Source organism: Haemaphysalis longicornis, unplaced genomic scaffold, assembly GCF_048455015.1.
Source record: "Haemaphysalis longicornis isolate Haplotype H1 unplaced genomic scaffold, Haemaphysalis longicornis Haplotype H1 scaffold_5, whole genome shotgun sequence".
In the NCBI taxonomy this organism is placed as follows: Eukaryota; Metazoa; Arthropoda; class Arachnida; order Ixodida; family Ixodidae; genus Haemaphysalis; species Haemaphysalis longicornis.
This window is the reverse complement of record NW_027526385.1, coordinates 64,292,839-64,320,518: the sequence shown is the minus strand read 5'-3', so window position 1 is coordinate 64,320,518 and position 27,680 is coordinate 64,292,839. Positions and strand designations below refer to the sequence as shown.

General features: G+C 45.6%; 1 protein-coding gene across 1 annotated transcript; it reads right to left on the bottom strand.

The window, feature by feature from the left end:
- Positions 1–163: 163 nt before the first annotated feature.
- On the bottom strand, positions 164–27,558 carry LOC144138337 (cytochrome P450 3A24-like). The gene is made up of 14 exons (XM_077670570.1): positions 27,304–27,558; positions 26,390–26,486; positions 24,122–24,174; positions 17,898–17,994; positions 17,576–17,701; positions 12,088–12,331; positions 11,215–11,345; positions 10,305–10,392; positions 7,705–7,765; positions 5,274–5,382; positions 4,585–4,673; positions 3,767–3,907; positions 2,512–2,677; positions 164–1,257 (listed from the first exon to the last, which is right to left on the bottom strand). Exons 1-14 carry the CDS (start codon positions 27,375–27,377, stop codon positions 1,180–1,182), a joined length of 1,554 nt encoding a protein of 517 aa, XP_077526696.1. The 5' UTR covers positions 27,378–27,558; the 3' UTR covers positions 164–1,179.
- Positions 27,559–27,680: the final 122 nt, after the last annotated feature.

Here is a 27,680-nt window from a genome sequence, read left to right as displayed (position 1 = left end):
GCGCATGTGTACGTGATTTTGGCGCACGTTAAAGATCCCAGGTGGTAAAAATTAATCCGGAGCAGTCCACTACGGCACGCCTCATCGCCTGCGTTGCGTCAGCGCGTTAAACTCTACAATCAATCAATCAATCAATCAATTAATAAATCAATCAGCGAAGTTACTCTCTTTGTATGTTGCTTTTGGATATGCTAGTTGCTTTGAACAAATAAAGGAACACCGCTGTTTTTACTGCTTTTGATTTCAAACGAGGCACATTTCCTTCAACGCAGCCAAAGCACCCCAGAGGTTTTGGGCACGGCAAGATGGACCGTAACCTGGCCTAACAGTTCAAAATTCATCCGGTAAGGTGACTTGCTTGATTGATTGATTGTGGGGTTTAACGCGCCGACGCAACGCAGGCGATGAGGCGCGCCGTAGTGGAGGGCTCCGGATTAATTTTGACCACCTGGGGATCTTTATCGTGCGCCGAAATCTCGTACACACGGGCGTTTTTGCTTTTCGCCTCCATCAGAAAAGCGGCCGCCGCGGCCGGGAATCGAACCCGCGACCTCGTGCTCAGCAGCGCAACGCCTTAGCCACTGAGCAACCGCGGCGGGTAAGGTGACTTGATATGATCTGATCCCAAAGCAAACGCCGATTGCATAATCCTGAAGAGCTCATTGGCAATAACACAGACCTGAAAAATTCCAGATTGAGAACTAACATCACAACTGACGGTATTTTTGAACGCCTCTCGACGCAGCCTCATTTCATTTTTTTTAAATCCAACGTATGGGTCGCAAGAAAACAAAAAAAAATCTGTCCCCAGGCAGGCTCTTTTTAACTATGCAGTAAATTTTATCGATTGATTGTGGCGTTTCACGCGCCTACGCTACACAGGCCAGAAGGCACGCAGTGGTGGAGGCTCCCGGGTTAAGTTTGACCAGCTGGGGATCTTTAACGTGAACCGAAATCTCGACCACACAGGCGTCTTCTGTTTTCGCCTTGATCAGAAAAGCGGCCGCGGCGGCCGGGAATCGAACCCGCATCCTTGGGCTCAGCAGCACAACACCTTGGCCACTGAGCCACCGCGGTGGGTAGGGGTTGAATTTTTAGTTTTTAGCACACTTGAAGCAGTAGCACGCACTTTTCCGTTCCTCGGCATATGCTCATGAACCACGCTCATCGCTGAAGGTGTTATATTCGCTCGACGCGGATAAAAACGCCGTCTTTAGGTGTAGCGATGATGGATTGAGTCTTCCGGCGCAGCTCGCCCTGAGAAGGGTAAAAACAAAGACGAAAAGAAATGTACATGTAACCATTCAGGGGAAACTATGAGTACACTGGAAGAAAACAGTTTGCTTTTAAAGTTTAGCCGCAACGTACCGCTGGCTAGCTGAGGCGTATGGCATTTTTTGGCAAGTCGAAATTATCTGCATTGCGTCGAGAGTATGAAACGATCACACAATTGAATAATTTTATATAACCCCCTTTGCAACAAACACACAATATAAGCTAGCAGGAAAAGAAGGAATATATACATAAATGCTTTCGATACACCATATTGCTTCCAGTATTCCAAATGCATTATAAATATTATAAAAAGTTGTTAACGCAAGTTACAGTTTATTCGCAGATGCCAATGCAGAATGCACCAAAGCAGCAACAAAAAAAATTAATGCGAAGATCAGGAAAGATGACCTATGCAGTCGCTGCGACAGGACGGCACTTAGAATAAATGATTAAGGACAAAAAGATCACGCCAGTGCGCTGCAATGCTAAATGGTCATTTAATGTGTTAGTTAATATTCATTTTATTTTCGCGGATTTAGAACGTGCCCTCAAATTGATTTCGTGGCTGTTTCGATCGATGATTAACTGAACTGCATCCATAAACCTAAGACACACGCATTCTTTTGTCAGAAAGTTTTATGCAGTGTGTCGCCCCGCCCAAACTCATCTCAGAGAAGTCCAGTACGCCCACGAAGTCAGTGTAGACAACTCATTGCTGGCAACATCGAGTTTTGTCACATCTGCAATTTTGAACATTGGACATACGATGAAAAATGTTTTTTGTTAAGAATACGGGCCACCGCCTTGTAACATTTTGGCACTTTTTGAGTGCTTACGTGTTCATGACTCCTTAGATATAGGTTGTTTTGAAGGGAACGTATTATTATAAAGCATCAAGAGGAATTTATACACATAAAAAATTGTTCCGCTAAAAAAGAAAGCCTCAGTACTTGAGTTACTCAGGGCTAGTTACTCCAGGGCACCAATCAGAATCTCAAGAGTAGCGTACTTTCTCCAGTGTCAAATAGTTTTAACAGGAAAACTGGCCCAAGCAGAGCAGTTTTTCGCAAGCGCTGGAGTAAAAGCCCCGAAGACAAACCTTTTACGCGACACCGGCGACATGTGGCCGAATTAGTGAGTTCGGATGCTCGCCAGACACACCACACATTTAAAAATACTGATCGGCTGCTAAACGAAATGCCGAGTACTCCAATTGGTGTGCCGAGTTGTCCTTACATCTGCGTGTTGGGAGCCCAGATGTAGCCGGAAACGGTGCACCAGCCTTGCAACAATGAGCGTGATCTCGAGCTGCGCCACTCTCAAGCCGACGCAATTGCGGGGGCCAATGCCGTACGGTTGGAAGGCGAGCGGGTCCCGCGATGCCTTCTTCTCGGGTGAGAACCTGGGAATGTTTTGCCCGGGTGGCAGAGAGCCGCACTTTTAGCACAACGTGCTTACACCCGCGTCTCCGTGGGTAGATCGATCGTGTCCCTGCCAGAAGCAACACTCCAATTCACCACGCACTTCACTACCAAGGGCGACACAACAGTCACGATTTCATGTCGGAAAATCTGTGTGTCAGAGCCGCTTATATCACGTAATTGATTCTGTGCACCGGTTATATATAGAACATTATCCAGGTACTGACTGAATAGGAAGACAATTTTTCGCCCGAGCAATCCGGTTACCGACGCGGCACGGCAAAATATCTACCAGCTTGAGTGCGTGTGTTGGCAGCCGATCCGGGGGTTATCCCGGCAGCTAAACCGTCTCTCGGAGCACAGACGCATACGCAGACACAGCCTTTTCCGGTTATGTGTTTCGCCCTTAAATAGGACTCGCCGCGCGGTTCGGAGAAGCTCCGTCATCTGGGTTCATGCAGAGGATACACTAAAGCAACTGGCGTCTCCTCTTGCCAGTTCAGGAGGCAGAATCTGCTGTAAATGGTTTGATTAGGTACGTGTCTCTATCTTGTGGAGTTTCCACCATGACCTCACTAGTTGCCGTGCATTTGCGCTATTTCCACTTCGCTATTTCTATTTTTTACTATAATCGCATGGTTGGCACGGCCTTTCACCAACATCGCGCGTTTGGTCACGCTAATTTGTCGCTCTTTAGTGTTGTGGTGAAGCCCTGCTCGGCAGTTTAATTCTTAGCCTGCAAATGCGGATATACGCGTAAACATGCCTGCATACGTGCTTCATAATGCATGCACTGATGCATACATGCGCACATAAAAGCTATATGCAGAGGATCATTGCAGTTCGCTGCTCAATGCCTGTAGTTTATTATTATTTGCCAAAAAAATTAGGAAATTAGGGCATAAAATGGACCACCTAACTGTGCGTCAATTTACGGGTACCTGGTGAGAGACTACCAAGATTGGAAAAACGTTTGAAAGGGGCTTGAGAAACCCGTTTTCCCTACAAAACGTTAACGAAAACGTCCTGCTTGAAAACGTACCCTGAGAGTTTCACTGCGCACAACACACCTTTCAGGATCGAACTCGTCCGGTCTGTCCCAGAGGTTGGGGTCTTTATGTATCTGATGCATGCAAGCCATGATGCTTACTCCCTTTGGTATAACCATATCCTTGTAGTGGTAGTCACGAGAGGCCCGCCTCGTGGTGAATCTGCAATAAATCAAAGAAGCAATGAAAAAGGCGATTAATTGGGCTGCAAAGGTTAGAAATGACTCAGATTGGCCATATGCGTTATTTGGTGTCGTGGCCAGGGGCCTTCGCGGCAACGAAAGTACCAGGCCCACCAGTAAAGCTACATGTCGGGCTGGTTGGTATAACGTCGTGGGAGGGGGTGGGATTGCGCTAGAACTGGCTTTATTCTGAATGATGCCAGTTTGTAGTGCCCAACCTTCACGTCAACGTCTACGTCTCTTTTTTGTTTGTCCCTGGAGTCCCTCAATAGCCCCAGGAAAGTTTGGTTTGATTAGACAGGTTTATATAAGCATGCATGCCTGCACAAGATAACAAATGACAATGGATTGAGTTGAAGTGATTTGATCTTTAGGAGGTTCTAAAAATACTCGCTTTCCATATTTCATTTTTATTACTGAATTTAAACCCAACCATAAAAACGTGACCTTTTAAAAGATAAAATCCAGGGGTGTCTGTGTCTGGGATGTCAGTAATATAAACAAAATAACTTTTTTTCTAGGAATCTACAGTTTTCCAAGGATGTACAGATTTAAATTTATATTTCGTAATAAGACTTGAATTCAATGGAGGATCTGAGTCACTGTTTTCTAACCTAGCACTCCTGCTGTGGCTAACGTTTCAGAGCCGATACTCACGCGATGACCGGAGAGTACAACCGTAGCGTTTCGAATATCGTCTGCGTTGTGTAGGGAAGCTCGCTGAGGGAATCGTAGCTGAAGCTGCCCTGTAAGAGATCAGAACGTCCACCAGGGCACGAAAATGGGTCCATTGGTGTCGCAGTTGAGCATGCAATAACTGGTATTGCACAGATTTCACAGTGAGATGCCACGAATAAACCAACGAGTTTTAGAACGGCACAATGTATATCTTTGCATTCTTAACAATGACTGGCTGATTATTATAACAATTAATATTTTTTTAATTTTCTTTTTTCTACCATAGATCATGATAGTACTTTCTGTATAGATTTTTTGTATTTTCTGTATTTTCAGAAGCATTTCTGCTGACTGCAGGCATTTTTAGGATGTTTACGGAATTTTTTTACATAAACTTCATTGGGATATCTGTTTGATTTGATTAGTTTGTACCGGTCTGCTGTATTGTTTGAAGTGTTTTATTTACAGCTGACATTTTTATTGTTGTTAATGTTTATTGTTCTTTACTCTTCAACTATGTTCCTTACATTTATTAGTACAGCAGATCACAATGCGGTCACAGATTAAGGCACCTCCTTATGTACAACGAACTCAAGGTAAGATAAAAGTTCTGATGTAATCATTCCGACTGTTCTCGAGGAAACTAAAGAGAGTAACGGTGAACTTACATATTTCTTGAAAACAGCGTTAACTTCTTGCCGGACCTTCTCCTGTATTTCGGGATACTTGGCTAGGCAGAACATGGCATAGGTCCCGCTGGCAGACACTGTTTCGTATCTGCAGTGAAAACGCGAAGGATTCAAACGTTGACAAAACAGGAAAATTCGCCGTTCCTGGTTTGCCTTATTCAGAGAGCTCAGTTTGTGGAAAATTATGCGAGGGGATCCTATAGCCCAGTACTGCTTTTGAGTAACGTTATTTCAGCAACCCGACAATCTCCACTTATACAGATGAAGTTTTGTGCGAGGCAGTGCTGTTCTTCGCCCTCGTAGCGTCTGCCTTGGCAGTAAGATGATGGTCCCGTTCTTCTTTTCTTGTTTCTTGTTAAAAAAAAATAAGGTTTGCTTTACAAAAATGAAGTTCAAGTGATCCCTGACCCGCCTTCAGACGAATGCTTTCCGGCACCAAAACGCTACGCAAACGTATTTCTACACTACCACCTCATGCGCCACTTCTATGCCCCCCCCAAAAGCTGAAAAAAGCAAGGAAGAAGCAGCAACCAGGCGTCACCTACAAACCAAAACTTTCCTCCATACGCTATTTTATAAACGTCCCCCCACCCTATACCTGTCAGAATACCGTTTCTGTCCTACTCCCAGCACCTTACACCTATGGCCTTGGAATGCAGCGACACAAAAGCCATCCTCCCGTCGCTCCCGACCAGAGATAAGTGGAAAGTCCTACTGACCAGCTCGCCTATTGAACACCAGATAAGCCTGACCTCCAGGGCGCGTATGGCAACTAGAGCGACAATATTCCAGGACTAAACAGTCCTCCCACCGGCGTGCGGCCATAACACACTCCATCCACTCTGTGCAATGAAAGTCTTGATTATCATTCCAAGCGATCGTTGTGTCGAATGATTCGATCGACCAATGGGGAGATCAGCCCAGGCATGCCATCTACCCGCGGCCGTCACATCCCGCAACATCTTCGCTATGGTCACGTAACATGGCATCGCCAACACACGATGCGCTTTGCACGTCATGAAACGGGCTTCTCTCTGGCCGTTTCTCACCCCGCAGAGCGAAGAGAGAGAGCTCCTGCATCGTTTCTTGACCAATCGGGCTCTTGCCACAGTTACTATTCGATGCCCACAACCTGAAATGCATGACTCACTGAAAGCCAAATTTTGATCTGTGTCCTGTGTTTCACCCTTGCAGACAGTTTCAAATTGCGCCTACTGTGCCTCTCTACACTGCTCAAGCACCAATGACTCCGAAAGCTACGGGGACGGCGGAAGCCAAGTGAGATTGAGCGATTGTGTGACAAAAACGTTTGTTTCAGAAAAGTTGTGGCACTGGCAGAAAATATGGCGAGTGAATAATGGACGATATCTCAACAGTTTTCGAAATATATTTGCATTTTAAGGAAGCGATTTTCAAAAACGACACCATAGAGGTTCTCTTTAGCTTGCTGAGTCACCAACTTTTTTGATTCAGCAGCAGGATTGATTTGATTGATTGATTATAGGGTATAACGCGCCGACACAGCAGGCGATGAGACGCGCCGTAGTGAAGGGCTCCGGATTAATTTCCACCACCTGGGGATCTTTAACGTGCGCAGAAATCTCCTACACGCAGGCGTTTCTGCTTTTCGCCTCCATCGGAAAAGCGCCCGCCGCGGCCGGGAATCGAACCCGTAACCTCGTGCTCAGCAGCGCAACGCCTTAGCCACTGAGCCACTGCGGCGAGTTCAACAGCAGGAGACGTGAGCGAATGCACTAAAGATGTACAACGTTAATGAAATTATTATCAGAAAAAAAATCGGTTCTAGATTGAGAACGAAAACCATGCTTTCAGGCATGCAGGCCTGAATGTAGCCACCCCATGCTTCCTGGTCACAGCCCATTTTCATGTGTTATGCCTTGTCCTGCCAGAAGTGTTCACATCTGACAGGGCTAGGAGTGAGACATATCAAAAGGGGCTGTAACAGCGCAGTATGGGTCGGCGTCCTTCTGAAGAAACTGAAGACGGCGTTAATAAGGACGCAGTTTTATGGAAACAAGACTGAAACATGATTTGACGAAGGGAAATATCTTTGAGGCACTGTCTTTTTTTCATTACTTTTCATAGTTTTGTTTCACGGTCACCCGAACAGGCTCTATACCAATTGGCGCAAAGCAAATCCTGCTAGCTCGAACTAGCTCGCAGGGCCACCAACGTAGGCACAATACGAGCAAACCTGAGAAGGAACACGCATCTAAAGTTGCACGCTTGATCCCAGCAAGTACGACGTGAGCAAGTAACTTTCAGGAAATCCAGTGATGAAGTGCACCTGATAGTGAATACCCGGTACACATTCTCGAAGACCTCAAAATGGTGCGTATGAAAATGCTGAAATTAAATAAAAAGTCCCGAAAGGGCCTTTCAAACTTACCCCGCCACGAGAAGGGTGGCAATGTTCGAAGCGACGTCCCTGGTGGGCATTAGAAGGTCTCCTGTTCCGGAAGAAAATAAACGTTATCATACAGCGCCTTAACATTGCTCTTTACTTCTAGATTTCATTTGGGCTGTAAAAGGGTGACCTCCTGCGTTACGCCATATGATAACGCTGCGTAAAGTACTTAGCCTGATTGATATAGTGATATCAAAATAAAGTTTTGAAATTTTGTCAAGAAATGTTTGGTATTCGTGCATTTAGGTTTATTCTTAATGGACTTTAAGTGCGAATGCAATCTTTAGCGACAAATTATTGGCTAATAAAATTACCTTGCTGAAATTTCTATTGTAAGTACTGGGGACACGCTAAGGGTATGGAGCACACAACAAAACGCCTTTTATTTGTACTAAAGCTCTGCCAGCGAATATGATGCTACTGGACATACTTGTTTAAACACTGAAAATAAACTGTATGACACTTTCCGCAATAAAATATTGGCATGAAAAGATCTCGGGCTGCAACCCAAGACGGCATAATAAGAAAAGTCGCATTTTCTTCGAACTCTGAAGAAGTGCGGTCAACAAATTAAAAAAAAGCAATTCTTCTCAAAATAAACTATAAGTTAGCTTTATGTTATCTACTTAAACTAAGCAAACACGTTTTAATTCAGCACTTCAATTGAGCACGCGGGTAAAGGAAATCATTATGCATTTCTACGTTAAAAATATCAAATTGACGTTGCTTGTTGGTCCGTAACATAACATATCAGGTCAGTTCTTCAACATGGCGCATAGCTTATCTAATTACGCAAACGTTTTAGGGCGAATAATTACAGGTATTTGACGCGGTAGTGAGGCTAGCTAACAAGGAACATCTGCATGACAAAGCAAATTGGTGTTGGCATGTTATAAGGGCGTCGAGGTAAAATGGTCAGGCCAGAAGAGGAAGCTGCATATGCCGAAGGTGGAAGCCCAAATACCTGCACAAATCTGCAAACGTGTTCCGCCATGTCCAAGCAGGTGGGGATTCATCGCAGAACTTGAAGCAAGGTAGACCATTGTATTTCCACTACGCGCTTTCACCTTAGAGTCATCTTAGGGAGAGGGAATTTACTCTTTTTGTTTTCCTCTGTTGTTTTGTTCTACTTTTTTGCATATAAAATAGCACATAGCGTGAAAACATTCGCCACTTCGCGTTCGCGCACGCCAGCTGATGGCTTTCTAGGGTTGATAAAATCAAATAAGGTTGTATTTGGTTCCCTGACGCAAAAATGGCGCAGCGTTTCCCCTCTCTTCCCCTCCCCCCCCCCCCCCCCCAAAAAAAAAACATTGTTATCGCAACCTTTCAACTGCGAAGTCATAATGCCTCTGCTCCCGCACTTGGGGGCGAACAATTGGTCATATATACAAAAAATTGGCCGCGTATCTGCTCCTTTCATTGCAAATGCCGTCAAAAGACGATAGTCTTTATCGGCTTTTGCGAAGTAAATGCCTCCCTTCGCTTTCCCGCTCGCCTCTCAGGTTGTTCCTCTTGCGTCGCTCTCCTCCCAAGGTAAATACGCCAATTGTTTGCCTAAATCATTGTAAATTTTTCGCGTTCCACTGCTCCAAACCGGGTGTCTCGATGCGAACGCTGCCGTACGGTGAAGACGAGCTTTCATCGAGGCGCCCTACTTCAACGTTTATAGAACCGCGTTTCCTTACTTCACGTGCGTTGCAAGCAGAACGTGAAACCTATCTAGTGGAATCTTGCGTAACTGTTGCCGGTTGATTTCTTAAAATGGCGCCAGAAGCTGTAGTGGCGCGGGAGACAGCAGGCGACGGCGGAGTGAATTCTTTTTTTGCAGTTGATGAAGTATTTAATTTCGGAAAAGTCAAGCATGTCTGATTTTTTATAAAGGAACACTGCAAATATCACTTCTGTATTGATTTGTTCTCTCATATTTGCGTAATGTCTTGTTCTTCTTCAACAATGTTGATAAGTATGAGCATTACACCGGACATAGACGGGTATTTTTAGCTCTGACTATATAAGACTATTGCGCAGGCATTGTTTTGCTTTGGCCGGGTGGCTGAATCGAGTCACAGACAGACAGGCGGACAGACAGACAGACATACAGACATACAGACAGACCAAAAATTATGGGTTTAAGTAGCCCAAGAAAGACTATCGTCTTTAATATGTTGCGTCCCCATTGCGTGGTTCTCCAGTTGGCAAGGTACATCGTACGAGTGCGATCACACGAGGTCGTCCCTGTGTTGTGATCCTTTTCACCATCGAGATGCATAGCTAATAAGTAACCCTACTGTCCGTTGCGCTCCGTGGCAATCGGCCGCCGCTGCCATAAGGACTTCCAGGGCCTGAATTAGACTTTTCTGCGTGACCGGCCGGAAGCAGGTTTTGTGAACGTTTTCTTAAAATTATACGGCCGTGCGTGTGTAATGTGGCGTACGTTAAATTTTGTGTGCGCTCTTGTGTTCTCGCGAGCTTCGCATACTTTCACACTTTTTATTTTCATGTGGTGCATGCAGGACCACCGCAGATACTCCTGAATGTAGTCCTAGAGATTTCAGAGTTTAAGATCGAACCTTTCTTACCGTTGAGAGTTCGAAGACCCCTATCGCTGAGAAGCTCTTTTGAAACCTTGGCATCCAGAAGGCTTTGAGTGACGTCAGGGCGTACAAACTGTAAAAAAACAATAAAAAAAATGAAAGCAGTTTCATTCAAAGTAAAAACTTTCGGAAGGGCAGAGCAGTGATTCATCATGGAGGCTGCGGCGCCGTACTTTGCTCTTTGCTAGCACCCCTCACGCTATTACCCTCAATATCTGACTCCTCTCTTTATGAAAGGTATGGAGGTTTGTTCAGTGGAATTCAAATTTTCCCGCCATCGCAGTCCTCAAACGCCTTGTCCTGGGACTGATCGCATCCTTTCCTTTATCTTTTGTTTCTAATTCTGCCTGGAACAGCACAATCGGGAGTTGTGTTATTTTTTGCGCTTCCTTTCATCTGAGACTTGCTGAAGGCTTTCGGCACATTTTCGTTTTCTTCTTCAGCGGGCCACTTTTTTTCACCTTGTATCGTAAAATCCTACGCAATGAGCATTACAAACGAAATGAACGCGGGGACTGTCGGTTAAGGACTAATATTTTGCTTTAATTCTAGCTGAAGTCCTCTTTGGGCTGAATAATGGGGACATGTGTGTCAAGTGCCTGTGGTTCCAGGAGTTTCGAACGGTTTCGCCTATAAAAACCTCTTATCCAAGTATCCTCTTAACTCTTCGCACAAATGCTGAATAGAGGGACAAGCGGGAATCTTTTCGAAGCCTCTGTTTGAGGGCGTGACTCTGTGTGACATCCGACGAGCTACTATGACAAGCTGGGCTTCTAAATGGCTCTGATGTTAAAACCTTGGACACTTAAATACAAAATCATTTTGCTAGAACAGACAGAAAACTTGCAACTTCCGGCCTAGGAAAACTAAGTGTTCTAACACGAGACAAGCTTACTCTGCGGTCCTCGTCCCGTAACGCCAGTAGCGGCTTCGTTTTCTGCGCGAGAGCCAGGAGAGGTTCTCGGTCGAAGGTCTGCTCCAGTAAACACGTGAGTGGAACAAGTCCCGAAATCCCGGAGAAAAACTCTGCACAAAGTTAGGGCACATTTAGAATGAAAGTTACATTGGTCCTACAAACACCGTGTCCGTGCAACTGATATGAGCAAAAACGAGCGGCTTGCGAAGCACTTTTAGACCAGAAGATAACGTATTAAAGCTTACCGCTAGGCTAGTCGGATGCACATTTTTAATGCTTATAGAATAGCAGAGATATGAGGACATAGGAAGTGACACACATAGGAAGTGACATAGGAAGTGAAGGACATAGGAAGTGACACACAGGAAGGACATAGGAAGTGACACACAATCGTGGTGAAAGATAAAACTGAGATAAACTATGACTACGATAACACAAAAGTCAAGTGGAGAACAGTGATTAATTTGACAATTACAGACAGTGTGATAAGTGCGTTAGGCAGCAAACCATGAGCGTTCAAACCATTTTAAACGGGCACTAAACTCTCACACCAAGTTTATGCAGATTACTTACATTAATAACTTAGCGACTTATCTTTGTTAAAATATACGGGGCTAAGTCTACAAAATTCCCGAAATTTGCCCCGTATATATGCAAAATTTGTGGCTTCTGCATGTTGAAGCCTTCCTCAACCACGTTGTAAACGTCATGGCAACTCTGAACAAAATTTTAGCATCAGCGCTATCTCCGCGACGAAGTTTTAGCAGCCCATTAAAAAACTTCCCCGTAACTTGTCGTGAACCAATGTGTGATTTCGTGAAATGCTGGATGTGGCCGGTGTGAATGGCTTACGGCCCGCCTTTTGGAAGACGCTCTCGATCACGTTGAACATCATGTTGCGGGCCGAGTCAAAATATCCGTCGGTGTGATTGTGCTGCACGTCGAGGGTTAGGCCGCACGCCGTCTCGGCCACCATGTCGAAGGCGAGCGCCCCCATTAGCTTGAACACGCTCACTTCGCCATTGGGCGCCTCCTGGCAACGGTCCTCCAGGAGGTCCATGAAGCGCTCCATGGCCTCGTTCATTCCTCCCACCAGCTGCGAATCGCAAACGGAGAATCGGAATACTATTGCGAAAGCGTGAAAGGCCAATCTCCACTTGCTTCTGCTGCCCCCCAATTTATCTCTCCCGAGCCTACTTTAAAGGGACTTTGCAGCACTTCCTATAAACCCTTTCGCTGTTTCCTTCGCGTCCGGAAGCACTGCGAAAGCTATAGTTATCGCCAGCAGAGAATGGACTGCGTGACTTGCTCGTCGCAGCAGATGGGCCTTCACTTTCTGCTTCGCTTTAGTGGAATTCCTTTAGAGCGAAGCTGTTAATATCTCGTTGGTCGGAATATTTCGTGTCGTAAACGAAAAACCGAGGCAGGAACCAGCAGTTATCGCCCAAGACGCCGAAGGCATGCGTCAGGCAAATCAGGCATGCAGCATAGAGATCAGTATTCGTGTAAAGAAAAAAACCACAAAGCAAGCACCGGAACCCCATGCTGGGTGACAAGGCACCGGAAAATAATCGCACCACCTTCGCTCACGTGTTCGGGTAAAGATTAGTTTTGCTGCTGCTCTAGAAAGGGGAGGGGTGTTCGCGTAATTCGAGGGCTAGCGCATGCGTCAGGCTATGGAGGACCCAGTCACCCAGCAGTTGTCGTCCGAGGCGGCGAGCGCATTCGTCAGGACCCAGCATTTGCCGCCAAGCGACAAGCCCGCCGAGACAACGAGGAACATTTCATAACCTCCCCCATCAGTATGTGTAGTGGTTTACAACAGCTTCGCTGGACATCCACTTTCGCAGGGGCGAATGGCGTCCATTTTTTAGATGCGACGGCATCTCATTCACTCGCCTTGTCCCTCCATACGGCGTTGTCGTTGTCCGTCCACACCCCTCCCCCATTCTCCTCGCCGCGCGAACTGCGCTCTCCGCCGCTCATTCCCTCTCCACTCCGATAGCGAACACTCTCTCGGGAGGGGCATTGGATTGGATTCGATTGGATTGGCTTGGCTTGGCTTGGCTTGGCTTTGTTTGGATTTGATTGGATTGGATTAAAGTGGATTGTGTTGGATTGTGTTGCGTCATAGCCGCGCCCCGTTGCGTCATAGCCGCGGCAGGGGGTTCACGGTACGTTTCACGTGATGGGAGAATCAACCTAACGGAAACAACAACAAAACCCCCTATGCGTCGCATCTACACAGGGGTTCCCGCGAGGGGAGGTGGGAGTAATTTTTAAATGCATAGCATTTTAGTAACTCACAATGTCACGCGGCGTTGGCGTGCGCTGTCGTAGTCCGCATGCGCGCCTTGTCGTAGTCCGCATGCGCGCCCTGTCGTAGTCCGCAGGCGCGCCTTGTCGTAGTCCGCAGCCAGGAAGAAATAACAGTTTCCGGCGCCCGGTTTCGAACCCATGACGCCGCGGGCGGAACGCAAGGTGCCCGGCGCACAACCGACCGAGCCACGAAACCGACACAGATTTCGATGCACCGAACGCGCCTTATATCCTTCACTCATTTCTCGTTTGTTTCGAAAGCGCCACAAGTTGTCCCGCGCTTCCAAAAGATGGCGACAGGGGTCCCGCGATCAAGAGATACGACTTGCCGGCGCACCCCCTCGGAAATGCTGTGCATTTGATCGTGCCCCTCGCGAGGGGGATGTCTTTTTTTTAGGAATGAAAGACTCAGCAAAGTATTCTGTGCTATATAATGCAGCTTTTTGCTTCCGATGAACCGAGTTCTTTGCCCCTGTATTTTTAAAGTGGCTTTCAAATGAGTTCGTTGTTGCAGCGGAAGAAAAGCCGGGCAATTACCGTTACACCGCTCTACTGACGTCATTACGGCGGTCGAAGAACGCCAAAACCGGGAAAGAGAGAAAAATCCTTTGAGCAAATGTTTAAGTTATGATCCTACAGCCAACACTTGTCTTGAGAAAAAAGTACCAGCATTTTCGCAGCCACCGCATTCTACAGGGGCGATTCCCGTGTTGTCTCTAGAGAAAACACTAGAGATAGAGGCAAAACTTCTTACAACTTTTTTTCTAAATCATAAATTCTTTCAGGCTGTAGTCAACAAGCACATCCAACACTCAGAATATGGGGTCACAAAGTACCTCAGGCAAAAATTACTGCTCTATGCCCATCAGGTAACTTGGAAACCTGCTAAAAAAAGAAATGTTTCTTTCACCAGTTTTGTCGTTACTTGACCGCTGGAATTTTGCATTACAGCAATGTAGCGGCTATTGGCCGCTTCTTTTGTTGTTGCAGCAATACACGAAATCAATACCCATTTTAGAAAAAAAGCCAAAAGGCGAAACAAAAACGGAAGGCGGATAGTTCTGCTGTGACCAGCAAATCACGCTATGCTTCTCCGTGCTGGCGTTCAGCTATAGCTTTCTCGGTGCTGCCAGACGCGAAGTAAAGAGCGAAAGCGTTCATCGAAAGTGTTGAAGAGTCCCTTTAATGTGGACGAAACCAGCCTTCCCATGTACCGTGCTTGTAGACGTCACTCATTACTCAAATCCCTCTACTTAATAGGAAAGGGCTGTGTCTGCCTTACGTGACGAGGGAGGTATTCAGAACGATATCACTCCCAAAATGTTGTGATAAAGGTGCCATTAAAAGCGTCGCGCTAGAAATACTGCCAGGTATGATAGACGTGCCACACTGTCAGTGACAGTGCCAGAGTTCAGAAGGAATCATCTCTGCAGCTATAGTGTGTTTCTCTTGTATTGGGGAGGGTGACGTGCTTAGAGTTCTTCAAGGAACGTATGCTTCCTGGAACGGCCTACAAATCCGCTATTTTCCTGCTCACACACACACCATAGTGTCTCAGGACCTGTCGCAAGTGACGACAGGCAAGCTCGCGTGGAGCAGCACTTAACCACCATCCCATGCTCCGTGGGGCAAGAACGGGCCCCTTATTGTGTCAGCCAGCTTGAGCCTAAGAAACGACCAATGTGTCGTCAGCTGCCCCTCCCATGGCTAAGCACCAGATGACGTGACATCGTCCCTTATAAGGAAAGGCATAGTCGTTTCAACCCTCGACAAGAGATTAAAACAGTAACGTTACTAACAGGTTGATTGTCGCAGCCTTCTCGTTCTCATCAAACTTTGTGATCAGGTGATGGAGAACTTCGAGAAATAACCGTGTACCATTTTTGCGCGAAAGGAAGTGCACAAAAACGCGGGTGACGTGCATCGCGTTTTTGTCAATTGGACGTGCGTAAAAGACGTGCGTAAAGGTTTTTCCCAAACGGTGCCCTTAATAGCTGGCCCCTCTAAACAGGTTGTGCCACTATTGTTGTAGCAATGACGCCTAGAGTTCAAAATGCGCAGTTTATAAATTTATAGAGATGAGCCACCCGACGTTTTCATAGCATCGTTCCCAGGACGATTTAGAAATTGCAAGCCACCACGGGTTCAGGCCGGGAGAAGCAGCATGTACTGAATCAAATTCAGGTTGCCAACGAGTGGGAGTTGTGTTGGCCTTTGGCGGGATGGGAGTGCATGCTTATTGGCGCTGATACTCAGAGCCCGGATAGGTAGAAGCCCAGCGCTTCCGGTGCGATTCGGAATGTTAATTAAACACTTTAAAATGCTGCGCACCGTCCTTATTAGACTTATATAAGAATCAAACCAACCCTTACTCACCAAAAAATTCACGCATCACCACGAAGTGAATCATGAGGAGTGGGCGAAGCACTGGGGATCGGTCTTACCGCAAATCACCCGTGAGAGTGCTCACTGCTGCTGGAACGATTTCCAATCGAATCCAATCCAATCAAATCCAAATCCAAATCCAAATCCAAACCCAATCCAATCCAATCCAATCCAATGCTCCTCGTGCATGCGCAGCATGGCTCTCCAGGAGCTCTCTCTCTCTCTCTCTCTCTCTCTCTCTCTCTCTCTCTCTCTCTCTCTCTCTCTCTCTCTCTCTCTCTCTCTCTCTCTCTCTCTAACCTTGTGTGAACCATTTGTTCACAGATGTTTCGATTTACACGGTCCTGTTCGTCTCTCTCTTTCTTTCTCTCTCTCTCTCTCTCTCTCTCTCTCTCTCTCTCTCTCTCTCTCTCTCTCTCTCTCTCTCTCTCTCCCCTCTCTCTCTCTAACCTTTTGTGAACCTTTTATTTTGTTCTTGTTAACCTTTTGTAAATCTTTTTGTTCACAGATGTGTCGATTTACAAGGTGCTGTGCCGTGAGCACGGACGCCGGACGCCGGACGGACAAGCCACGGCCTTAAGGTGCTTCGCCCCTAAAATTCGTAAAATGGACCTAAAAGAGCCCTTTGCAGTGCGAAATCTCAGGCCTTAAGAAAAGCGGTTTCACTCAACGTGTAAGCTGTCAAATGTGAAGCAGTGATTCGGAAGAGTACCATGTGGTGCCCTCTCTCGACTAGTTAAAGAATCAGCCTGCTAGGTAAAGAATGAACCCAAAAGTAGTCAAGAAAGGGTGGCACAGCCCATTAAAAGGCCAACAACGAGTCACTGGATTGAGTTTTCATTATTTGCGGTAATAATGCGTTAATTCATTATTTGTTTCGTCTTTTGTATTTGTGTTATTTGCCGCCAAAGAACGGCAGCCTCCGTGGAAAGGGGGCAGCGCAAAGATAACTCCCAGCACTTTGCACATAAGGAAAATGTGCCTTGTGGCGCAATGGGATTGACATCAGCTTAACAACACGAGGGACCCCGATTTCATCCGGACCAAAGGAAGCGGTGACTTTTTGGAAGCCTCGGTTAGGGCGCGTGACGCCGTGATGCCATGCTCTGTTTGGGTGCGTTACCCCAGACGAGTTATGGCGACAAGCCGGGCCCATAAAGTGCTCCGAACGTAAAAGACAACGTCAGAACTTGCGCTTGACCCCAGGCTGTTCAGGCCAAAACCTACTACTCTACCCCTAGTCTACTGCGGCCCAACAGAGGCGTTCTTTGTGCACTTGCGCAAAAGAATAAAAGGACCATTCTCAGCGAATCAGTAGATGACGTTGGGAATCAGTAGATGACGTGCCGGGCATGTAACAAGCTAGAGCAATTCGTCAATTTTTTCCCTAACCACCGCTGCTGTCACACTACTTTTGAATTGCGCTAACTCGCAATTAGAAGGCACCCGCCCTCCAACCCATCCCACTATATTCGCTACAACAAAGACCACACCCCTGGTATTCCGGGCGCATTTAGGGAACTCAGGTCAGAGCTAACTGTGGGCTTTTCACAAAACCGAGTACAAAATACAGCTTATTTTTGTGCTTGGTTCGTAAAACTTCTAGTAAATAAAATGATTAGTGCGTTGAACTTACTGGTCGCAGCTTAGCCGCAGTGAATCCCATAGCAATGTGACGCCTGGAAAACTTCCAGTGGTAGCCATCGGCGAAGGAGATGGAGTTTCGGATGTCTGGATTCGCGGTTAGCATCCGCCAAACTTCCTGTGGTAAGCAAGCCAAAAAAAAAATGTGCGTCAACATCAATTAGAAGACGTTGGAGGCGGGAGCAATGCCGAATATTTTCAATTGCACTGCTTCAAGAAGGAGCACAATACAATCATTCTATGTATACTATAGGTTCTAAGCTTTCTCGTCTGCAAAAGCACCCGCTTGAAGGGTGACACGTGTCTGCACTTACCCCTCGTTCCGTGAACAATCTGAAGTCAGTGATAAAGACACGTCGAAGGAGCTCCAAGTCTTTCACCATTAAGAAAGGTGCGTCGCCATGAAACATGCTGTGTGTGCAAGAAAAAACTTATTACCCACATGTCCACACATTCTATGACATGACCTGTTTTAGCTAACTTGTGCTTTTTTTTTTCGAGCGGAATATTACATGCGAGCCAGTCACATTTTAAACGTTTGCGAATTCTTGCTTGTTTTAAACTGTTAATGTAAGAAGATGTCGTGAATATAGTGAAAGAAAATAGCGCCAATTCGCGTTTGCACTCGCGTCATTTGAAACAAAGTGCACAAAGTATCGAAAGATTAAAAAAGTATTGTTGGACTACAACATAGTACTTCCCATTCTGATCTTACTGACTGAGGTGAAATCAGCAATAACTGTTCATGAACAAATTATTTTCCGCTAAAACAGCCCAGCAGTGAAATGTGCGGAAATTATTAGAAGTTCGTTTGGTTAGGCTGTAACCCATTTGTATGCATTGAGAGTTTTTAATAGACACTTTTGCTTAACGTAGAAAAAAAAAAGGGGGCTACTTTTTTGTTTCAATTTGTGTCTGGCTATATTTGGCGACTTTCCTTTTCAATTGGTTACATTTTTGTTTTCTGTTCTCGTTATTTTATTGAACTACATTGATGCTATTAAAATGCATAAGACTGTAGTTAGTCTTTCATTTTGTCGTATTTGTCTTTTTTTCTATTTGGAAATGTTTTATATGATATATGTTACCTTACCGAATATCTGTTTTTTGGGCAGGTTCCAGACGTTTCACACCCGGTGATTGTCCACAATTCTTATTTTGTGCTTTGGTTTGTTTCTTGTGGACCATTTAATTTTTGTTTTACTAGTTTTAGGGCAGAGCACAAAGTTGACATTTTTTATTTAATTTGTTCAACAGAACCATCCTTATTATTTATATTTCCTTGTTCTCTCACCTTCTCGTTAAGATGGATTAACATTGCAATTTTTTAGTTCTATGCAGATTGAGGGCGTTTCTGCTTTTTCACCATGTCTTAATGCGCGTTTTGGGTTGTTCTGCGCGGACTTTCAAAATTACTGTTTTAATCGTGTAAGTGCGGTGTACAAGATTGATATTTCTTTGCATTTCCGCAGTTTAATTACTGCTTGTTGTGTTTATTTATTTTTCGCATTTGCAAATAACGTTCCACAAATAAGCTCTATGTACACTTCTATGCCAAGTGAATAAGTTGACTTTTTCAAATAACCCGCCGCGGTGGCTCAGTGGCTAAGGCGTTGCGCTGCTGAGCACGAGGTCACGGGTTCAATTCCCGGCCACGGCGGCCGCTTTTCTGATGGAGGCGAAAGGCAAAAACGCCCGTGTGTACGAGATTTCGGCGCACGTTAAAGATCCCCAGGTGGTCAAAATTAATCCGGAGCCCTTCACTGCGGCGCGCCTCATCGCCTGTGCTGCGTGGGCGCGTTAAAACCCTACAATCAATCGACTTCTTCAAATATGCATTCTTATCACTTGAAACGTTTGTTTTTCAAAATGAGCCCTATCCACAAACCGAAACCAAGTCAAACAGAATTGCATTGACATAAAATACTCGGCATCTTCGCCCTAGAAAAAAGGTGGCGAGAAATTAGGTGAGCTAACGCCCTGAAAACGTGCACGCAGTTCTTATGGAAAATGAGCCAGATCCATTTGGCCGGACTGTCCGGTCTGTTTCGTAGTTATTTTGAGGAGCTTTTTTTTTTGCTTTTGAGAGCTAGCTATTTATGAATTCAGAAAGCAATTAAGATATAGGAGAAAGATCTGTCTCCAGACGTTGACAACGAAATGAACAAAAAAAGTGATCAAAATTAAACTTGGACATGGGAAACAATCATTTCATTCCGTCTTCCCCGTCCTTACGGAGTAAATCTGGTTATTGATAATATTTTTACTCCCATATTTACCCTTTAGGAACGTAACTAATTATCCGCTGCTTAGAAGCCCTAGCAAATCCCCCCTCTCTGTAGGTACGACCAACTTCATTAAGGTGAAGATAAAAGCAGGCTTGTTGAGAAGCGTTTTGGAAATTTATGGCAAGCCAAGGAAGGACTCGCTTACTTGGTGAGCCTCTTCACGTGTGCCCAAAAAAATTGCCCTACCGAAGAACTTGAAAAGAGCTACTAATGCTGCTAAGAGGTCTTGCCAGCCCTGCATGTATAGTTCTACTGATCCTGAAGCCCTGTTGCATATTTTAATTACCCTTAACACGAAAGCTTCATCGTACCATTCTTTAAAGTCAATTGCAATAAAGTTTTTAGAAGTCTGCCGCATCAACTGAAATGTTTCAATTTAGTATGAGCCAAGTCCGAAAATATCCTAGTATTGCTCAAATTAATCTCATAATTTTAATTAGTTGCCCCCATATAACACCCCTACCTGACATGCAAAACATGGCATTTAATAGCTCTGACAGCGTTTCATTTAGGTCCGGTAAGAAACTGTCGCTGTTTTTTCAAATTCGCTTTAACTTAATTTTGGCTCCTTTAAAAAAAAGGCGTCGCTTGAGATTTTTTTTTTTTTTTGCTCGTATAAGATTGGATTTTCTTGTGGCGTTCGTTCAGTCTTGTGTATATAGTAGATAATTTATAGTGTATCCTAGGCAGCGGAAAGGACAAACCGGTCCCGGACGCACACGCTGGAGAAGTGCAACATACGTTTATTTGGTTACAGAACAAAACAGTTTAACCAGGAGAAAGAGTAACGAATGTGCTTATATACGGGCGTTAGCCCCTATGACAGCGAAGAATTCACGTCACGTAAAACTAGTCATGACGCGCCCCTGACAGCACGATAGCGTTTCGCGTATGCTGCGCCACCACGATAGTGAAGCACGATTCCAAACCACTTTACATTTTGCTTTTCAACATTTCGAAATTCCTTTGAACAATAATCGCCATTTGCACACGTGTTCACTTGACGACAACGTCAGTGCTGTGCGGTACGCGGCAAAGAATGCTTAAGGGGCACTGACACAAAATTTTGAAGGCGAGATAACTTCGGAGATAGATTGGTGGGAACACATATACATCATCTGCAAAATATCAGCGGCAAATACAGCCTAGAGCATATTTAAAATCAATTTTAAAGTGTGCGAAACGCAACCGAGCAGCCAGCAGAGGACCACGCGCAATCGAGATCCCGAGGATATTGTGTAAATAAACAACGTCCAAACACGTCACGCGTTTGTGTTTGCCGCTTCCGCACTAGCAGCGTTTTTCGCCGGCTCTCCCGGCTCGCCGCTCCAATCGGAGGGCCGGAGGGCGGAGCTTCTGCTCTCGAGAACGAACGACCCGATCGTTGGCGGCGGAGGCGCCGTGATTTCGCCAGCTCATCGGGCAGCTGGCCGCGACCAAAGTTCTACAGCGATTCGAGGCACTCTGTTTCTATTACTGTTTATTACCATTGGATGCGAAAACGCGGCGGAGGCACGAAAAAAGCCCACTGAGCTAGCCGCACGGTCACTGTGCAGGCGGCGGCCACGGCCGCGAAGTGGCCCAGGCCGGCGCAGGTAGCTCGAGTATAGCTTGTTACCGCTGCACGAAATTGTCCCCAAGTCCCGACCATGGTGGCTTACATGAGAAAGGAGTTAATGATGCGATGGCGGGTTGATTTAAAATTGTCATCTGCACCGCTTACGAGAGCGGCACTCGAATATCCGCCGCAGTGCTAAGCCGAACACATCTGTAAGCGGACCTGTAGGCAGACCAGCCGGCTGCTCCCAGCGCGCGTCTTGCCACCCACCGTCTCGAGCGTCGCGCGTCGTTCTTTAGCCGCCGTAGCATTTGCACTCGCAGCGCCTGCGTCACATCCACGGTCGCTTTTTAATTAAGCGCCTCACGAGATCAGTACGTGGGGGCATTCGCAGAAACTGCCGTTGATGCGGATTCGATAGTGCTACGGCGGCTCTGCTCTGTGATATCCCTCCGACGGTCACGTGGTCAGCTTTGTTCACACAAAATCCACAAAATCCATCGTTTCGCGGCACTCGCTGAAACCGAAACTGCGACTGGCCGCATTGAAAATGCCTCTAATTAAACAACCGTCGCACGCTGAAGCAAATGAGGTTTCTACAGGTTATAAGTAGGTCACTAGCTACTTATCGCAACAAAAAAAAACAAGATGCAAAATTTTTGTGTCAGTGCCCCTTTAGGCGTGATTACCGGGGGACATCTTCCGTTTCAAAATAGTTAAGAGCCCCGCACTTCCGATGCGATGCAAAACATTGATTAAACGGGCTGATCTGGCACGCCCCGCCTCTAAACCAGCCTAAAAGATTATTAACCAGTTTTAATTACGAAGCGAATGCGTAGAATTGAGTGAGCCGAGAGAAGACTTCACTATTAAAAAATCACGGGTCTTGGAAAAAAAGATATCGGCACTACTAGAGCTCTAACTCGGGGTGTTCGTTCTAAGAACCCACGATTGTATTCCATAGGCTATTTAGGTAGAACATACGGTCTTTTTTAGCGCTTGCGTAAAAGAATACAAGCGTTGCAAGCGAAGCCGTTGGTGGCGCTGGGTGCGCGCAGAGAATTCCTCGCTTGTACCAATTAGAAAACGGAATCCACAAAAAACCGGGGGCCGGCGAGGGTTGAGCAAGGCATCTTTAAAACAAGTTTCCATCGGTAACGCGGACATAAAACTACGCAAAACTTACGCGGTAATAGACATAACTAAATGCAAATTTCCACGTGAAAAGGATGGTAATTGATATTTATCACTTCCATGAAGAAGAAACGGACTATTACGGCTATTTCAAAGCTACTATACATGGTTGGGGCACACTATATTTTCCACCTTTAAGCCTTTGGTCCAGCGAGCGCGACGTTCAGTTTGGGCTTCTCGTATCGAGAGAATCCCACCCATTAGGTTTAGCAAGGCAGACAGAATATTGTTTGCAGCGGTAGCCACCAAGGCTTGCACGTGTGTTCGGAAGAAAACAAAAAGTATTGCCCGCTCGAAAACATCTAGTATAAATTAGCTCGAAGGACATTCATTATGTTTATAGAACTAGCCTGCCTGCCTTATCACTTCATTATTCTAACACGAAAGTGTTTTATGCCTGGGTTCACCAAGATCTAACTGACGTCACGTCCGTCACGGAAATGACATCGCCAGAAAAACTGCGATTGACGCGGCGGCACCGGGATTTGAACCAAGAGCTTTTTCGCCACAACGGGAGTTACGAAACGCGCTCCCGACTGCACTGTAAGCAGACGCGTGATTAGGACGACAAACGCGCCTCATAGCCTTCCTTTCTGATGGTGCTGCCGTCTAGAAGATTGATTGATTGATTGTAGGGTTTAACGCACCGACGCAACGAAGGCGATGAGGCGCGCCGTAGCGGAGGGCTCCGGATTAATTTTGACCACCTGAGGATCTTTAACGTGCGCCGAAATCTCGTACACACGGGCGTTTTTGCTTTTCGCCTCCATCAGAAAAGCGGCCGAGCGGCCGGGAATCGAACCCGCGACCTCGTGCTCAGCAGCGCAACGCCTTAGCCACTGAGCCACTGCCGTATAGAAGAGGTGAAGCAAGTAGTGCATCATGACGCTAATGAGCTCCTACAGTTGGCGCCTCGATGCCAGCGCTTACGTGTACGGGGGACGCGCAGCGTAAGCTGCGGAGAAGCCGACTTGCGGATGTCACGCTCATGGCACGGTCCGCTGCTCCTTTCGCTGCAGCGGACCGTGTGTTCACCAAACGATTCGCTGAGAAACCGTTCGGTTTCGTTCGCACGGATGATTTGCGAGCGCCTGTGGTTTCAGTCGGATTTGCGCAATGCTCCTGAACGTCTAATCCGGTGTATAACGTTGATGCGGCTGACGTTGTCATACCAACGAAATATAAATAGAGACATGCAAGTTCATATCGATTCACAATAAGCATTCAACTGCTCCTGTGAAGGCACATTTCACTTTCGTGTTCTACCGGTTCCGATGGAAGAGGGAACAACCAGATTTTTTTGTATTGACCACGAATCAGTGAAGACCGTTCCAATAAAAGCATGCTCGAGCATGTGCTCGTTCACTGCGTTTTATTTCGTTGCTCGAAAAAATATAGCGCATAAAATGGTCGAGATTTCGTGGTTAGAATGCAGCTGTAGATGGGGATAAATTATTTGTCTAATATTGTATAATGACAAGTAAAAATCGCATCTTACCCGTAGATATCGCCGTATTTCTTTGACCACTCATCCATAACCTTTATAGTGTCCTGAATTAAAAAAAAAGCATAATTAAGATACGATTACACGTTCATTCAATTCTTTCACCTTACTGTGAGGTTTACACATTAAGAAGAAGAGAGTCACCACGATAAAAGGTTTAGGGAAACACTCTAACAAGGAACAAAACCAGACTCTGAGGCTACCGGAAAGGGTCCTTAAACGTCATGAACTATCTTCCAATGTGAGATGTCCTTTCTCCTTTGGCAATCATCCAACTCTGCCGTAAGTTTGCATAACGAACATAGAGATTCGACCATATTTACGTCATATCTTCGAAAGGACTCTTCAACCAGTATCTCTATTGTTTTGTAGCCATGGTCATAGCTTTATCGACGCCAATGCTCGTACTTTGCTATCTCTGTTATCCAGCGTGCGTCTGCAGTTGCGTCCAAGCACGTACAGTAAAGAAGTGGAAACTACCGATCAATAGACGTGCTAGAATTAGCCAATTTCCTTTAAACTGAGGAGCGTAGCTGGAGGTACTAGAGGGAGTAAAGAAGAAGGAGTGTAAGGAAACGATAAGGGCAGGATAATTAAGTTATAAGACGTATATGGGAATTGTTTCGTTAACAAAAATTCGTAAACCACATCACAAAGATGGTCGTTCGGAAATACGGCTACCGTAATTTCTTAATTTGTTTTGTACAATTGCAACTTGTGCTGGACATCAGACACTTGGCGAAACACTGTTTTTCATGTCTTGTCATGGAACATTGCTTTTTCCAAGATAACTGCGTGATATGCCATCACGTTGTTGCTACTCGCATTTGGTCGGCGCGTCCTTTTTTGGAGGATGGTCCCCTGACGCCTTCTTTAACAGTGTCTTCATATACACCTTGTTTTGAGGATGAAGGCGTTGCCACTTGCTGAACTTTCCAAAGCAAAGAAAGATTAGTTGCTGAGGTAGTTCATTTAGCTGCAAGCGTTCTCACCGGAGATGCATTTCGCGCTACCAGGCAGTGCTGTCACAGCTGCAAGGCCCAAATTCCAGGTACTCTGGAGGCACACATTAGCCACACTTGTGAAATATCACTCCGTGAGCAGCGCTATCACGCAGTTCGGAATGAATGCATGGGTCACTTCCTTAAATAAAAAACTACAGAAATTCATGTTTTGTTCCTGTGTCGCTGGATTAATTTGGCTCGTTTATGTATTGGGGGAACCGGTAAGACCTTACCCTCTTAATTCCACATTTATTCCTGTACAGCGATTCCTGCCCACCTTAACACCAATTCCTGTACACCGAGTGTATCGATTATTACAATAGGATATCCCGAATGCAGTCGAACATTTTGCCATAAAGCAAGTCATGTAGGCTTGATTTGATATTTCTCGGTCGACCAAAAGTGCTTTCCCTATGTCAGGGTAAAATAAATTTGGGCTCTTATACCTCGATGTTGCACTTACACTTTAGAAAAGACTGTTTAATTGCGAGGAATTCTTAAACGCTTGTGCGTTTGTAATGTGCACTAGTTTTTATCGCAGCCGGAAGATCCCTCATATCGGAAAGTAATTCTGACGGGATTTAGAAAAATGCTGCTAAATTTCCTGCCCCAGTGATTTTTTTTTTGTTACTTGAACGCTACCAAATACGAGCAAGAAATTCAAGAATTATTCCATGGAACATTTTAAAGGAAGAGTTTAACAATTCACACTACCAGGAACCGGTATTTCAAGGGAAAGAAACTTCTTTTGGTATTTTAACTCTTAGAAAGGAGAAAATTCCTGTTGCTTAAGTTAACGTTAACGTGACTCTTTTTGCAGGGGAAGAGGGTAAGGTGGTCTGGGTGCACATCTAGCTGTTATACCCCACGGCACACTCCAGCTCACCATCCAGCAACCACTCACATGCCGTCTTTTGCGGACGAACACATTTCCCAATCCCGCCAAACTGCCCTTGTTTCACCCAGCTATACTACCTGCCAGTCACTCGGCACTCTTTAGCAGATTACTTTTGGATGCCCGGGAGACCCCTATCCAGCAATAACCGCGTGTGAGCAGTGAGAGGAGGCGTTGCGCAGCCCACCCTAGGGGGTTCAACCTTCACTGTGCGCTCAAGCAGCCGCGGTCACCGCCAAAACGGCAAACACCATCGCCAACTTGCAATGCTTGCAATTAATCTGTTCCTCCTTCGTATTCTTCTCGTGTTAAGCGGTCACCTCCGCTTTTAAGGCATTCTTTAAGGGCAGCTGCATCCCTCACCTTGTTCCAAAAGTGATGGAAGTTTCCCGTTATAAGGTTAGGCTCGGGGCCTGGTATTCCTCTGTCTTTGAAAAATCTAAATGTTCTCCGGCGCCACCTGAAAATAGACTTTTTTGTGATTTGTGACATTCGCGCACACGCCTAATTTAGCAAAATTCGAATTTTTATTCAATCATTCAGTCAAATATACAAGAATACCAAAGATGACCCTTTCTCTCAATAAGCTGTGATAACGAAATAGTTTCCCTGCCAACCAATATTTCAATAATATAACGAGTTAGCAGTGAAGTATACCTGATCATTACCAACTCGACCATTTACGCTATGGTTGAGGTAGGTGTGCGCAACCATTAAAAATTTACGAAATGTCGGATACAATAACCTAAAAAATGAATAAACAAAAATACTCTAAAAGAAGCCTACTGACTAATTAAAATTAAACTGAACAAGAAGGGGATTCTACGAAACGAGGTAGGCAGAGAAGTATGTAAAAATGACGTACTAATGAAAACGCTGCTCATTACTGCTTCACACTCTCCCAGAGGGTTCTAACAAACTATTCCCCAACAATTCTAACCAACGCAAATGCGAAATGAGCTAAAACTTATGCGTCTTGGCTATTCTTCTCAAATGCCTTGTAAATATTGCAAATTATTATCAAATACAATAAACAAGCACAAAGATAACTGCGGTGGTCGAATAGTTAATGACTAACGAGGGGCTTGCGCAGGTACACAAGCATACAACTTTTGCGCTAGTTTTGCTTCTTAGGGTACGTCATGTTTGTTGTCCAGGTGAGGCTTGTTCACACCCTTGCGTATTTTACATTCCCTTACTAAGTTTGCTGTTTCCTTAATCGTTTTGAAAAGACGCGTGAACAGAGATTCATCAGCGCTTCCACTCGAAGTACTCACCTCAAAAATGTGGTCGTGGCTAATAGAATCGCTGCAGCAGTCCAGACGATAAACTCAGCGCAACTGAGCATCATAGCAGCGTTCTGAAAGAGTTGCGCTCAAGCACTTATTGATGCCCTTGCGTCTCGCGGATGTAGTATAAAAGGGAAGGTAGAAAAAAGTCCTATGTTAATAAACTCTTCTTCGTTGGTTGATCTGTTCGCGCTGACCGAGCATGTGCTACGGGAAGACATCAAGACAACTGGCACGTTTATGGGCACATCAACAACGAACACGACTTTTATCGCGTTGGAGACAATCGAAAGGGTGTTTCCTGTCGCAATAACTGGGAGTTTGGCTTATTGCCAATGAAAATCTGGCGAATAACAAAAGCGTGC

Excerpts from the sequence above, each read along its gene's own strand:
- LOC144138337 (XM_077670570.1), bottom strand. The coding sequence starts at position 27,377 with ATGATGCTCAGTTGCGCTGAGTTTATCGTCTGGACTGCTGCAGCGATT. Across the intron at positions 17,995-24,121 it reads AAATACGGCGATATCTACGG|CATGTTTCATGGCGACGCAC; the intron begins GTAAGATGCGAT and ends TTGCACACACAG. Across the intron at positions 3,908-4,584 it reads TTGTACTCTCCGGTCATCGC|ATTCACCACGAGGCGGGCCT; the intron begins GTGAGTATCGGC and ends GATTTATTGCAG.